This window comes from Erythranthe guttata, chromosome 3 (genome assembly GCF_056151865.1).
Source record: "Erythranthe guttata isolate IM_541 chromosome 3, IM_541, whole genome shotgun sequence".
In the NCBI taxonomy this organism is placed as follows: domain Eukaryota; kingdom Viridiplantae; phylum Streptophyta; class Magnoliopsida; order Lamiales; family Phrymaceae; genus Erythranthe; species Erythranthe guttata.
Window position 1 is genome coordinate 14,599,314 of NC_142535.1, and position 14,996 is coordinate 14,614,309.

General features: G+C 33.7%; 1 protein-coding gene across 3 annotated transcripts; it reads right to left on the reverse strand.

Moving 5' to 3' along the window:
• Window positions 1–3,560: 3,560 nt before the first annotated feature.
• Window positions 3,561–7,987, reverse strand: LOC105971383 (uncharacterized). Of its 3 annotated transcripts, XM_088815594.1 has the most exons (9): window positions 7,687–7,968; window positions 6,523–7,352; window positions 6,017–6,489; window positions 5,776–5,934; window positions 5,470–5,649; window positions 5,135–5,329; window positions 4,953–5,051; window positions 4,268–4,870; window positions 3,561–4,181 (listed from the first exon to the last, which is right to left on the reverse strand). In XM_088815594.1, the coding sequence occupies exons 1-9, from the start codon at window positions 7,815–7,817 to the stop codon at window positions 3,816–3,818; spliced, it is 3,036 nt and encodes a 1,011-aa protein (XP_088671720.1). In that variant the 5' UTR covers window positions 7,818–7,968; the 3' UTR covers window positions 3,561–3,815. The 3 variants fall into 3 exon arrangements, with proteins under 3 accessions (XP_088671720.1, XP_012851687.2, XP_088671721.1); XM_012996233.2 differs by having other exon boundaries at window positions 6,017–7,352; window positions 7,687–7,987; XM_088815595.1 differs by having other exon boundaries at window positions 6,017–7,338; window positions 7,687–7,983.
• Window positions 7,988–14,996: the final 7,009 nt, after the last annotated feature.

Here is a 14,996-nt window from a genome sequence, read left to right on the forward strand (position 1 = left end):
GTCGGTGGAGGGAGGAACGCCGTTGGGAGAAGAGAATAACGATGGCGGCGCAGAGATTGAAGAGGGTTGGAGGCGGTGGCAGAACACAGATGAAGGAGAGTTGGAGGCGGCCGATATGTAGAGAGAAAAGAGAGAGAAGAATAAGAGAAATAGAGAACGTAAAATAGGTTTAATTATTTTAGATATAATAGGGCAAATTAGGTATATTAGTAATGTCTAAAATAATATTAATTAAAAAAATATTATTTAATATAAGGTGGGGGGTTTTCACTAATAATGAAAAGGAGGTTATATCCACCTTAATATAAGTAAATGAATTGGGGGGTTTTCACTAATTATCCCTTTTTTTTAAGATTGAAGGATTTCACTTGTACTATAACAAGTTACACAATTAATTACTTGGGGTCAAATTGAGATTAAATTAAGTTAAGGATGAAATTGGAGCATATTAAAGTATGCTCCAAAAAAAGTCAAAATCGAATTTTTGTGGTCAAAATTGGATTTTTGTGGACAAAATTGATTAAATTGGGGTTACAATTAACAATTGGGTATAAAGGGTTGGGGGTAATATTGGCATATACATTAATGTTTCCTTTATATATATAATAAACTAGCATTTTTTCCCTCGTGCGATGCACGAGATATTATTTAAATAGTGAAATTATAAGAAAATATAGTACACTAATATAGTAAAATTTAATAATGTAGTATAATTCATATTGAATTTCTAGTTTTATCTCTTAAGATTTGAGATATATTGATAAAAATTAGGAGATCAATAATTATTGAAAATTATAGTTAAAAAATTAGTACAGAAAAAATATTAAAAATAAATAATTACATAAGTAGCTATAAGGTAGGATTCTTTAGTTAGTTTTAATTTTGATAATTATTAAAAATTGTAGTTAGAATTTAGTAGAGAAAAAATATTAGAAATAAATAATTATAGAAATACCATTAGGGTAGTTAGAAATTAGTAGAGAAAAAATATTAAAAATAAATAATTACATAAATACCACTAGGGTTTTTTAGGGTTACCCAGCGTTTCTTTCTTTTATATATAAGATATTAAAGGGATAAGCTTATTGGCAAGATTGTAAAAAGCGATAATCGGGTCCGAGTCGGTCAGGCACCGACTCACGATGAATCAGTGCGCGACAGTGATTAATCGGTGATAAATCGGAAATAAATCGGTTTTTAAAATTTAATATAATATATTTCTAAATATTATTTATTAATACTCCAAACATATATAAAAAGATATTTAAACATAGTTATATCTACATCATGTATATATCCTTATAACATAATAAAAGTTTAATAATTATAAGATCATAATACATAAATATCCTTATAAAATATAAATAAAAAAATATTTTTTTGAATTTACATTTATTCTTGAACATTTTTGGCATATATCATTAGTTCTTTAACAATAACAATTAACATAAACAAAAGGCGGCGGTTATATGCAAGCCCATTTTTTTATTAATTCAAGACCTTCAACATAAAAATACTAATTTACCCTTAATGAAATTTAAAATCAAATAAAAAACACAAAACATTAAAAAATAAAAAGAAATCATTTCCTTTGTGCAAGACCAAATAAAATACATAAATCCAGAAACCCCTCTTCCTTATTTCACGACTTAAAATTCTCCTTCTTCTTCTCCTTTTTCTTCACAAACCCACAAAGAAATCCTACACACCAAAATTATCAAATACATACCAAACATTCACGATGGAACTAGAAAACAATGATATGGTGGTTTACGAGGGTGGAGAACACAGTGAAATATGTTTTAACCCTTTATTTTTGCTTTTGGGTCGTTTTTTTTGTTGGGAAAAAAGTTCGACGATAGCAAAAATCGGTCTGCAAATACCGATTTTTGTTACTAAAGTCGGTAACCACATTCCGATTATTTTAATAAAAATCGGTACTTATACACCGATTTTTGTAGTAAAAATCGGCATGACAACACCAATTTGTTTTTGTATTATCGGTATTGTCATGCCGACTTGTACTACAAAAATCGGTTTTTAAATACCGATTTTATTATCTGTGTTTTTTTAAGACCGTTTTCTCATACTTTCAAATGAATTATCTAACGAATAAATATTGGAGATACGGAAAGCTCTACTCGATTGGGTTAAAGGCGTGGTAGACGCCACCGAATGGTGATAAACATTTCCGTTCCAAATATTTAAAAAATATCAATTAACCAAATATATAATGTATTATTTAAAAAAAAATCAAAAAATATCGGTATTCGAAAACCGATTTTGTACTCAATAATCGACATTAGAACGCCGATTTTGACTTGTAAAGTCGACGTTGTGTCGCCGATTTGGTTAACAAAAATCGGTATTATGACGCCGATTTTCGTGTACAAAATCGGTCTGGATAAACCGATTTCGGAAACCAACGAAAAAAAATAAAAAAACCAATTTCAATCTCAATTTTTTTTCCAAAATCGGCCAAATCATTGCAACCCAACAAGAAATAAGCATAGATTAATGTTCATTCATACATATTTATCAAGAATCGATGTTCGATTAATATTTTCGAATTTACAAATAAAAATTTAGTAAAAAGGACATCGATGCTCGATTAATGTTTTCGAATTTACAAACAAAAGTTTAGTAAAATGGACTTACTTGTTGGTGGTGGTAATGGTGCAGTGGGTGGGTCGCTGGTCATCGCCGGTGCGGTGAAAGTCTCGCTGGTTGGCAGTCGTGATATTTCTTTTTTTTTTTTTTTTTTTTTTTTTGATTTTTGGTCTTGAACAAATTAAAAATAAGATTTATGTGTATTTGAGTAATATTTGTGGATAAGGGTATATTTGTCATCTTTGGTCTTGATGTAATAAAATTAGATTAATTTGCGGGCTTGAACTAATAAACTCCTTTATGTGGTTTTAAACTAATAAAAAAATGGGCTTGCATATAACGGCCGCCTAAACAAAATAAGGCATAAACTCATATTTTATTTTATTAAAATCCAACTTTTATTTTGAATTAAAAAAAAAAAAAAAAAACCGATTTTTGCCACCGAGTTTGACCCGCTTTAAAGGTTTGACCGCCTCGGACCGCCTCACAGGCAAAAAACCGATTTTTCAAACATTTACACTAAAATCGTAAAGGTTTTAGACCACCTCCGCCTCGGAGACCGATTAATCAGCCGCCTCGGCTTATTTTTAGAACACTGCTTATTGGTGAAAGAGATATAGACCCTAAATCTAGAATAATAAAGATGCTTGGTTGGGTACTTATGCACAAAAACCCCTTGATTAAATTGATTAAAAAAAAACTTGTATTATTCTGTCATTATTAAACAAAAAAGTATTATGTCGTTTAGTATCTATGTAATTCAATTTGTTTATAGTAAATATTTATTTATTTTTAAATAAAATAATATTGAACAAATTTTTACATATGATTCGTATTATTGAATATAAAATATAACAATTTAGAAATTGTAATATTTATTTCATGCACTAGAAAAATGAATATTCATATACTAACCAATCCTAAAGTGTAGGAAGTATTTAAAAAAAAAAAAAAAAAAAAAACCTAATTTGCCTAAAAATGAGCAAATTTGGGCTTTGGTTCACTACTAATGCAAAAAACAAAAAGAGCTCTATATCAATCTTGTATATGAACTAAAGCCATAAAGACTACTAATAATCTAAAACATTGACCAAATAGTCTTAGTAATGAACCAAAGTAGTATACCACCCTATATTATCTATATATCCGTCTCTAGAACAAAACCCGCCGAATTAATCCGAGTCTAACATGCAAAAAGGGCGAAATCAGATAACAGGGCTTCGTCGCTTGTAATGTATGCTCGAAAAAACACCGATATTTCCCAGCCAGAACAGAAGTAGAATAACCAGGCTAGTGACACCCACCCACATCCACTGCTGCAATATTTTCTTGTTTCTGTTGCGTAGAGCTGGCGGCACAACTGATTTTGCCTTGCTCTGCTTTGCGAATAACCACGATTTCTGCGCCTTTTTAGGTACTGCTGAAGAAGAAGTAGTTGTAGTAGTAGTGTCCTTCGCTTCGGTGTCGATGCTAATTACCGAAGCGGTTTCAGAGCTTGGAGCTGTGTCTATGTCGTACACGTCTGAAGCAGCCTTCTTTCTTTCCTTCTTTCTCTGCCTCTTCTCCCTCTCCTGCATTGTTTCGATTCTTAATTTAATGTAACCATTTACGCAATTAGAGAAAATAAAGAAAAAAAATTAAAAAATTGTAGTTTCACCTTTTCTTTCAGTTCTGCTTCCTTCTGTGTCTTGAGTTCTGCTCTCATCTGTAACTTTTCCGCTTGTCGTTTCTTCCTCTCACGTGCCTCGTTAGCCTTGGCTAGTGCCTCCAACCTTCGTTCCTCTTTCAACTTAGCTTCAACCTCCTCCTTTCTCCTTTCCTCTACTTTCCTTATCAACTCAATCTCCTCCTTCGATTTCTTTGGCTCCTCTTGCACCTCATCAGCGATCTCCTTAACAGAAACGGTGTCCAAGCCATTCGAGTGTATATGTATAGCAAGTCCCTTATTCGTCACTTCTTGATTCTTAAGTTCCGTCATTTTCTTCACAGTTTTAACCTCTGAGGTCACATTTTCGACCGTTGGTTCTTGCTTTAGCTCTAGAGTTGGAGTTTGTGATGTAAGAACATCAACCTTGACTGGAGTCGGAACCATCTTAACTCTGTCATTAACATAACTCGGTAGTATAGGAGGCTCCTCATCGGGGCCAAGTGCGCGCCCGTCTAAAGTACCGAATCTCCTTACGTAACTCCTTGCATTGAATTTAACGTAATCTGTGCGAAACTCCTCGCTTGTGTTCCACAGTTCCATGAAATTTTCCACCTATGGAATTGAGATAAATTCGTTAAACCCAAGAGGTTTGACTTAACCATCAAAAACCAGAAAGACCAAATATAAAACTTACATTATTAAAGCACAGACGGTAAAGAGCCTCCCTATCCCGGGTAAATGCATAATTATTTGCAAGAGCTGCACTGTCCTTGTACTTGAAAAAGTGTTTGGTCTGCCATATCAGTCATTCAAATTAAGCTAGTCACTTTCTCGTAATAAAATAAGTAAGCAAGGGTACATTGAGAAATACACTACCTTCTCCGAAAGTTCTTTTCTCAAATCTTGCCACTGAGCGTATGCTTCTTGGCGCACATCATTTGCAGCTCTAAACTGAGTCTGAAGTTCCCTAACCTTTTTATTTTCATCGTCATATTTCTTTTCCGCTTCCGTAGCAACCGCCTCAGCTTTTAAGACTCTCCCTTTAAGCACATCAAGCTCCTTCCTTAGAATCTGTACATGCCAAGCCCATATTAAAAACTCGAACAAATTACGTGTTTCACAGGGAGCAGCTTTTTCACCATATTATATTTCCATTCGAATTTAACTTTACATAGACCTTAACAGTTTCATAAGTAATGAGGTTTGCACACCTTTAAACGCTCTTCAACCTCCTCTCTCTGTTCAAGTGCCTGGTTGATTTCATCTTGGCTACCAATATTAGAAGACAATTGTTCGCGAATTTGCTTCAGTTGCTTGATTTCACGAATGAGCTGCTTTTCTTCTTTCAAGGGAAGAGTCTCATGCTGAATCATACGTTCCATATTGTACATCTGCGAGAGGGACGATTTAATTATTTAAGAGAACAAATAATTTGTACTGCAAGAGAAAATAGAAAACCACATGCTCAGACATGCATGTCAAGTGTATATACACAGAGAGGGCAGGGGAATGCTTACCTGGCTATCAATATCCTCAATAGATAACGCATTCTTGGCTTTGTTAATCACAGCCTGAAGAGAATCTATTTCCACGCGTTTTGATCTCACCGACTTCCGTGCACTTCTAGCTTCACCCTTGGCGTATTCATAATCGATCCCATGAATCTGAGCGTTGGCCTGCAAAGTGGTAAAGACCAATGAAGTTTTTGCTTTATCCTTCAAATCAAACAAAGAATAGTTAAATAGTTCAGTTTCTTACTCTTTTTTCCTGTATTTGGACTTGTAGAGCTTCCCTCAGTTTTGTCTTTTCATCAACATGTAGCTTTGCAAGCCTGATTTGTTCTCGAAGGTTTTCATCATCAAATCTTGGTACCCTGACCAAAAAGTTGAATGGCTTCGGCTTCGTCTTAATAATTGCTGCTTCTCCGTCGATCGAGGAACCACTTATTGAAGCGACGGATATGTTGTTGCTGGAAGAATTTTCACTTTCCTCATTTTCTTGCAAGGACAAGTTATCATTACTATTTCCTACAGCACCATCCAATTGATCTACCATGTCTTCAACGTCTCTTTTGACTGACACAATGTTAGCTGCACCTTCCTGAACATCGAATTTATCTGAAACCTCTGTTCTGCATGCGAGAGTCACACTACCATTCGTTTCTACGCTGCTTATGGTAGAAATGTTATGAACATGATCTCCAGGTTTCGATTTCACATCTAAAGTTTCAGGTGGGCTGCACGATTTCACATCAAAATTTTCAGGTGGGCTGCAGGATTTCACATCAAAAGTTTCAGGTAGGCTATCTGCAGCTTTGGCTTTCTCACTTGAAACTTTAGTTTCAGCATGGGGTTCACCCAATTGAGGAGTTGGTTTTTTCTCTGCAAGAACAGCTGTGTCAAGTGTAGAGTCAGATCCTGAGCTTGCCTCTTTGGTGTAACTCCTCATCGAACTGTCATGAACAGGAAGTGCTTCTTCAACAACTTTATCTTCCTTGTTATTAATTGGATGCGGCTCCAATTCCAAATCAGATGATGTTGATGCAGGAATTTCATGTTCTGCAGTTTCCACCACTTGTCTCTCCGATTTTATCTCATCATTGGTCTCCTTGCTCACATCTTGCAAATCACAGTCAGATACATTTACAACCATGTCTTTAGATCCCTGACTCGCTTCTGATGCTTCAGTTACGCTCAAGTTAATCTGATCCGCACATTCATCGTTTGCATTACCAGAATTATTGGTGTTGGACGAAATAATATTCAATTCGCCATTCTCTCCTAATATCTCCATAAGTATCTCCATAAGTGTCTCTTCCTCGTTTTTTATTGGACACGGCTCCAAATCCAAATCCAAGAAAGTCGATGTGGGAACTTCAACTTCCGAAGTTTTCACAACTTCTCTCTCTAACTTCACCTCATCGTTAGCCTCCAAGCTCACATCTCGCGAATCATGAAATCTTCCGACCATTGATTGGTGGATGACTGTAGGAGAAACAACTTGCGCGGCGCCCAAGTCTTCCATTTCTCCCAAGATAACAACGTTATTTGCATAAATCGAAACAATCGAAAGAAAAACACCTGCACAGAGGAAACTGAGGAATATTTGGAATCAGAAGAAAATAATCAAAGCAAAAAATACTAATTATTTTCATCTCAATAGCCCTAGATTTGTAATATACATCCAAAAACCAGTATATGTATATATATATAAAAAAACAAACCCTAAAGAAACATAAAATTAAATCCATCTCAGACTGTGTTTGTGTTTCAACAGGTTCAGCTAATTATCTTTTTAAGGAGAAACAGAAACCCTTTGTTGGGTTTAACTACCACCAGACGAATCAACAGATCAACAAACAACGAATTTCAACAAAGAATTTAAATTAAATAAAAACAAAAAACAAAATCGAAAGCGAAAGAAGGTACCTTTCTACGGGTATAGAGATTTCATCTCCAAACAATGAATCAATCAACAAACGTTTCAACTCATAAAACAGCAACCACCACTTCTTCTTCTTCTTCTGATTAACAACTAACAAAGTAAAACTAGGGCACATTCATTCTCGACTCGGTTGACTGATTCCTGAAATCGGAGGAAGAGAAATCAAATGAAATTGAATAGATTCGAGTACGGAGAGATCTGCACGAAAACAGGAGAAAGGAGATGAAAGGAACCAAAAGCTCTCACTCTCTCTCTCTCTCTCTCTCTCTCTCTAGATATATATATATATATATATATATATATATATATATATATACTAGTAACCATTTTCCGTTAATTATAAAATCAGCCCTAACATTTTCGGGTAATTATACTTCCACCCTGATAAGTCCTTTTTTATTATTATATTATCCCGCAGTAATTTTTAAAGTATTGCTTCTCCCATTTTTCTTTAATTATAAAATCGGCCCTAACATTTTTGGATAATCACATTACCACCGCTTGCAAGAAATTTTTTATTATTGTATTATACACCTACCAATTTTTAAAATATTTCTTGTTGCACCCATTCCTTCCTCCTATTTTCCTTTAATTATAAATAAGCCCTACCATTTTTAGATTATTACATTTCCACTCTTAATAAGCAATTTTTATTATTATATTATCCCAGTAATTTTTAAAATATTGCTTGTTGCAACCATTCTTTCCTCCCATTTTCCTTTAATTATAAAATCAGCCCTAATATTTTAAGATAATTACATATCCACCCCTTGCAAGCCTTTTTGTCGATTTTTAAAATATTGCTTGCTGCACCCATTCTTTCCTCCCATTTTCTTTTATTTATAAAATCAGCCCTAACATTTTCGGATAATTACATTTCCACCGCTGATAAGCCCTTTTTATTATTATATTAGCACCCACTGATTTTTTAAATATTGCTTGTTGCACCCATTCTTTCCTCCCATTTTCCTTTAATTATAAAATCAGCCCTAACATTTTTGGATAATTACATTGTCACCCCTTGCAAGCGCTTTTTATTATTATATTAGCCCCTAGTAATTTTTAAATATTGCTTGTTGCACCCATTTTTTCCTCTCATTTTCCTTTAATTATAAAATCAGCCCTAATATTTTCAGATAATTACATTTCCACCGCTTGCGAGCCTCTTTTATTATTATATTATACACATGTAAATTTTTAAAATATTGCTTGTTGCACTCATTCTTTCCTCGCATTTTCCTTTACTTATAAAATCAGACCTAATATTTTTGGATAAGTAGATTTCCACCCCTTGCAAGCCCTTTTTATTATTATATTCTACGCATGTCAATTTTTAAAATATTGCTTGCTGCACGTATTATTTTCTCCCATTTTCCTTTAATTATAAAATATGCCCTAATATTTTCGGATGATTACATTACCACCCCTTGCAAGCCCTTTTTATTATTATATTATACACCCGACAATATTTGAAATAGCTTGTACCTGAAATTCTTGAACCTGACAATACTTTGGAATAGTGTTGCAAACCTAGGGGCGCAATTATTGACAACTGTATAGAAGACATTATTATACACTTTCCTATTATAAGGCCATCTTCAACAGTTTGTCTAAAAGCGATTGTCCATATCTATAATATACAAAGAACAGTGTTTTAGCACTTCACTTTTAACACTGCGCTCCAACAACATTGTTTATATTTTACACAATTATTATATTTAATTATTTGTTATTAAATAGTTTCTACATGATATTCAATTATTTTAAAATATTAATAAAAATGTGCATTATTATAAACATATATTATATGTTGAATCTTTAATAATTTTTGTTTTACAAATTTATTTGACTTTTATTTTAGTTAATATACTAATAATTAAAAATACTAATTAATAAGTATACAAAATTAATTTTAAATTTGATAAAATAAATTTCAATAGCTTAATTGATATATATTAATAAACATTAAAATTTTATAATTCTTTATGAAATATTTGTTTTATTTTAATTAAAGTGATAGTTTTTTTTTTAATTTTAGTTATTATTAATACTAAGTAAAATAGTAATTAAATTTCATTTTTAGTACATTTATTTGAAAAAAACAAGTAAGATAATATAAAATATTTTTTAATGATAAATATATTATAAAGTACAATATATATTATTTAAATATTTCCTAGATTTGCTAAATTGTAGTTTTGGTTTCTCAAATTTGAGAAGCCAAAGTTACAATTTAGCCAATTAAAAAATTATGCATTTTCCTCTTGGAGCTCACTTTTTTGCTCTTGGTTGTTCATATGGTGTAAAATATGAGTTTGCATTACACTCTTGGTGATGCTCTAATGGCAACAGACTTGGTCACCTGCTCAGGTGATGATATATTTCTATCAATTCCTGCTTCATCACTGCACCTCTCTTATTTTTATACTTATTCAAACACTAATGTTAGCTAACTAAAGTTTGTGTTATACATTTATCACATGCTAATAAATTCTTTCTATATTATTTTAATACAACTATTTTGATGCAAATAAAAAAAAAGCATATGTAACGTTAATAATACTATATACAACCAACATGCCGTAACAAATCTTCACCGCATGCCATTGTGTACCAATCTTGAACCGTGTTCTCCTCTTCCTAATCAGTTTCATCCATCGCAACAATGAGTCCAACCAGGGCCGGGGCCGGTCCTGGGTAATTGGAGGCCCTGGGCAAGACTTAAAATCGAGGCCCTAAATTCCGATATATATATATATATATATATATATATATATATATATATATATATATATATATATATATATATATATATATATATATATATATATATATATATATATATATATATATATATATATATATATATATGTGTGTGTGTGTGTGTGTGTGTGCGCGCGCGCGCGCGTGTGTACATAAAAATGGGTATTAGAAAAAAGTTTTTTAATTAAACAAAAATAATTTAATTTTGAGAAATAAAAACACCAATAACATGGAAAAAACGACTAAGTTTAAACTCTAGAAACTAACAATAGAGAAATATATAGGAGTGCAAGAAAAATTAATTAGAGTAAAACAATGTAAATGAGACAGAAAGGGTAAAGAGATAAAAGAGATTGGGTGAAAAAAGAATCAAGAGAAGAGATAAAGAACAAAATGAATTGATTCAAAAAAATTAATGTAGAAAGTGGGGGTTAAAAAGTTAAGAGATGAAAAGAATAGAAGAAGAGAAAATAAAAATAATTATAAAATAATAACAAAAAATATAATAATTTTTGGGCCCCATTGAGAGGTGGGCCCTGGGCCTGGGCCCTGCTCGCCCTGGGCCAGGGCCGCCCCTGAGTCCAACAATAATCATGTACGAACATTCTATCATTTACATATTACTGGCTTGTATAACATCAGTTTTGTATCATTAATAAATATATTTTTTGGTCATTTACCTTTTTACATATCAATATTATCTATTATTTCATAATCCGTCTCACCTTATACAATGCTCTGTTTTAATGTGACCCTTACATCCAGTCTTCTAATATTGATCATAATATGGGGACAACTTTGACGCGTCACATGTAGAGTATCATCAACCCTTCAAACTATGCTAGCATAAATAAAACACATTTTGCAAATATGTAAGCAAGGCACCGGCACCGCGCATTGCGCGGCGCTCTCACCTAGTATATATATATATATATATATATATATATATATATATATATAGCCAAGGAATAGATAGTCATGGAATATGCCTGGAATATATCCTAAATAGGCTTTGACTGGCTTTTAATTACTAGACTTTTTATAAATGTTAATGGTTTAAATAAATATCCAAAATAAACATTATTCTCACAATTGTTATTACCAATTATTTTGAATTGATGTAATATCTTTATGTGTTTTCATAACCTAGTAAGATATTATAGTAATATTTGAACAATCCAATTCTAGCTTGAAAACTACCTATAAAGAGGACACTAATAACATCCAAATGAACCACAAATCAATGTTCTTAACAATAAAAATGGTTTCCAGCATTAATATCAAAAATTTGTCACTAATTATCTTCCTTTCTGCCAATGTTTTCCAATCGATGTCTTGTTTTTTTGCTCGGAAGTACAAGGTTCAAGTAGTCAATAGACTCCCTCCTAATAATAGTTCGTTGTTTTTGCACTGTGCATCTGGAGACGATGAACTCGGCAGAAGAACAATTTATGCAGGACAAACATTCGAGTGGGCATTTTGTGCGAGTGGTTTTTCAAAGACGCTATTTTTCTGTCATCTTTGGTGGGGTTCGAACGATAGAGCTTTTGAAGTCTTTAATTCGAAACATTCAATCAATGATTGCAGAAGTTTTTTATGCTCTTGGTCGGCGATGAGCGATGGCATCTATTATCAAGACGGACAAAATGGTGAATTAGAGAAAAGATATGATTGGAATTAAGATAGTTTGTTGCCGATGATGTTGTCGCGTATTTGTTATTTTCAAATAATATAAATGTTCCATGAACTTATTTCTCGAGTTTTTTAGCAACCCGGCAGAAAGCTAAAAATGCCACTCTATTTATTACGTTTTTGGAAGTTGACAATCTTACAATGTTTCAGTAATACTAGGTAGGGGTGTAAATGAGACGAGCCGGCTCGCGAGCTTCCGAAGCTTGCTCGAAAAAAGCTCGTACTCGAGCTCGAAAAATCGAGCTCGAGCCCGAGCTTTTCGACGAGTCGAGCTCGAGCTTCATTTCAGTTGTTCGACAGCTCGCGAACAGGCTCGCGAGCTTTACCTTTTCTTTATATTTTTAATATATATTAATAATATATAATAATGGATATTATTAATAATAAATAAAAAAAGAATAATATTACTTGAAGCGATAGCATGGTTTGTGGTTTTTAGCAATGGTGAGTGAATACGTATCTTTGAATTACGAGCTTGTAAATTTTTGAGAATTGTCATGATAATTGCAAGTTCTGAAAACATGAAATTGACCATTAATCTATGTGATGAGAAGCATTTGTTGAAAGTGTTGATTTGAAGGTTCCTAGTTTTTGCTTGAGGACAAACAAAAGATCAAGTTTTGGGGGTGTGTTAAGTGTATATTTTTACACTTTATCGTATCTTTTTATTTGAGATTTTTGTGTGAATTTACGATAATTGGTGCTTAAAAAGTTGATTTATTGTATTCTAGGTACAAATTGAAGTATTGGAAAAGTTTGGGGTCAAAACTGCAATTTTGGAGAAAATATGGGCCAAAAGTGAAATAAACAAAAATGCTGAAAATTGGCAGAAAATGCCCGCGCGGCCGTGCCAAATTTAGCCTATTTTTGGCACGGCCGTGCCAAATGCAGAAATTGGGCAGAAGGTTTCGGCGATTCTCGCGCGGCCGTGCGAGAATTGCACTGATTTTCGCGCGGCCGTGCCAAATCACGCTGGAGACAATTTTGGACTTTTAAACACACAAGGAAACCTAGAATCATCTACCAAGTTGGGACATCTATTTAAGCCCAAACCAAGCACGAATCAAAGGACTTTTGACACAACCTTGGAGCGAGAGGAGCGAGAGAACGAAGAATCGAAGACGGAGAATTGACAACTCTTCATCACAATTCATCTTTATTCTATCTTTTCTTAATCTATGTGTTTTTATATTTTTATTATGTTTTTCGTAGAGATCATGAGTAGCTAAGTTTTTAATCTAGGATTTTGTCGGAACCCTATGTGGGGATGGTGAACCCGTTTTCTTGAGATTATGGAATTATGATTTTATGATTATTTCTTCTGCTTGTTATGATTGTTAGTACATGAACTTGATCAATTTATGTGCTTTATCTGTGATTATTGGGATTGACTCGACAGAGCTATTTTGATAATTAGACGGTAAGTAGAAGAACCTTCGAGTAGTTTTCACCGGATGAGTGTGTCAATTGCATGTGGTGTCGTAGACATACAGATATCACCTTAGGTAGCCATTTACGAGACTTGTGAGTTAATACTTTATTTATAATTGGTTTGCATAGACATATAGTGAAACGTTTATGAATAATAGACTCATAATACACGCGACAGCGGGTTATGAGTAAATTAGTGTCTCGGGTTAATAATCATGAATCGTATATTTAATAATTGAGGGGTTTTGGGTGAGCAATTCTTGCATAGGGGGAAGATAAAATCCTAGATCCGTTTTATATTGATATTTTCTCGTGATTCTTTGTTTTCTTAATTATTTTAATTTTTTAATTGATTTAATTCGACAAACTTGCGTAGGCTGGATAAAAATCATAGTTGTTAGAATTTGGTACTTAGGATTAGATAATTTACGTATTCCCTGTGGGATCGACATCCGACTCTCACGAGTCCACTTTTACTACTTGTTTGCGATACGTGCACTTGCGTGTTAGGTATTTAGCACCCAACAAGTTTTTGGCGCCGTTGCCGGGGAATACGGCTAAATTATCTATTTATCCTAATATTAAATTTGAGCAATTTTTCTTACTTCAGCCGTTTTATTAATTTTATTTAATTAATTTTTTTTTATTTTTTTTTAGGTACTTTTTATGCGACAATGGAAGAAGAGAATAATCGTATGGGAGATGACCAAGGGCGCCTACCGAATGCAGCAGGAAATATCGTCAACGAGCAAGAGAAACTTCAGCTAATTAATCCACCACCTCGTCAACGAGCATTGCATGAGTACACCGTTCCAACACTCAATGGGTTTCAATCAAGCATCCAGCAGCCTCCCATTGAAGCCAACAATTTCGAAATTCGAGCGGGACTCCTGACTATGCTCCAAAACAATGGGTTATTCAGCGGATTAGCTCATGAAGATCCGCATCTCCACTTGGTCAACTTCCTCGAAACGTGTGATTCGCACAAGATGAACGGAGTATCACCCGAAGCACTGCAACTCCGCCTGTTCAAGCACTCTTTACAAGGTGCAGCCCGAGAATGGTTACAAACTCGTGCACCGCACTCCATCTCATCTTGGCCCCAACTAGCACAACTCTTCATGAACACATACAACTCCCCAACAAAAACTGAGAGAATCCGGAGAGAAATACAAAATTTCATACAAGATGCCGGTGAGGCATTATTCGAGACGTGGGAGCGGTTCAAACAATTAATTCGGAGATGCCCCAATCATGGTCTTCAAGAGTGGCGGCAACTTCAAATATTTTATGACGGGTTGCAAGATAATTCGAGAACGGTGCTCGATTCAGCAGCTGGCGGTATGTTCATGAGCTTGACCTATGACGAAGCATACGAACTTTTGGAGCGAATCGCTAGGAATAAATA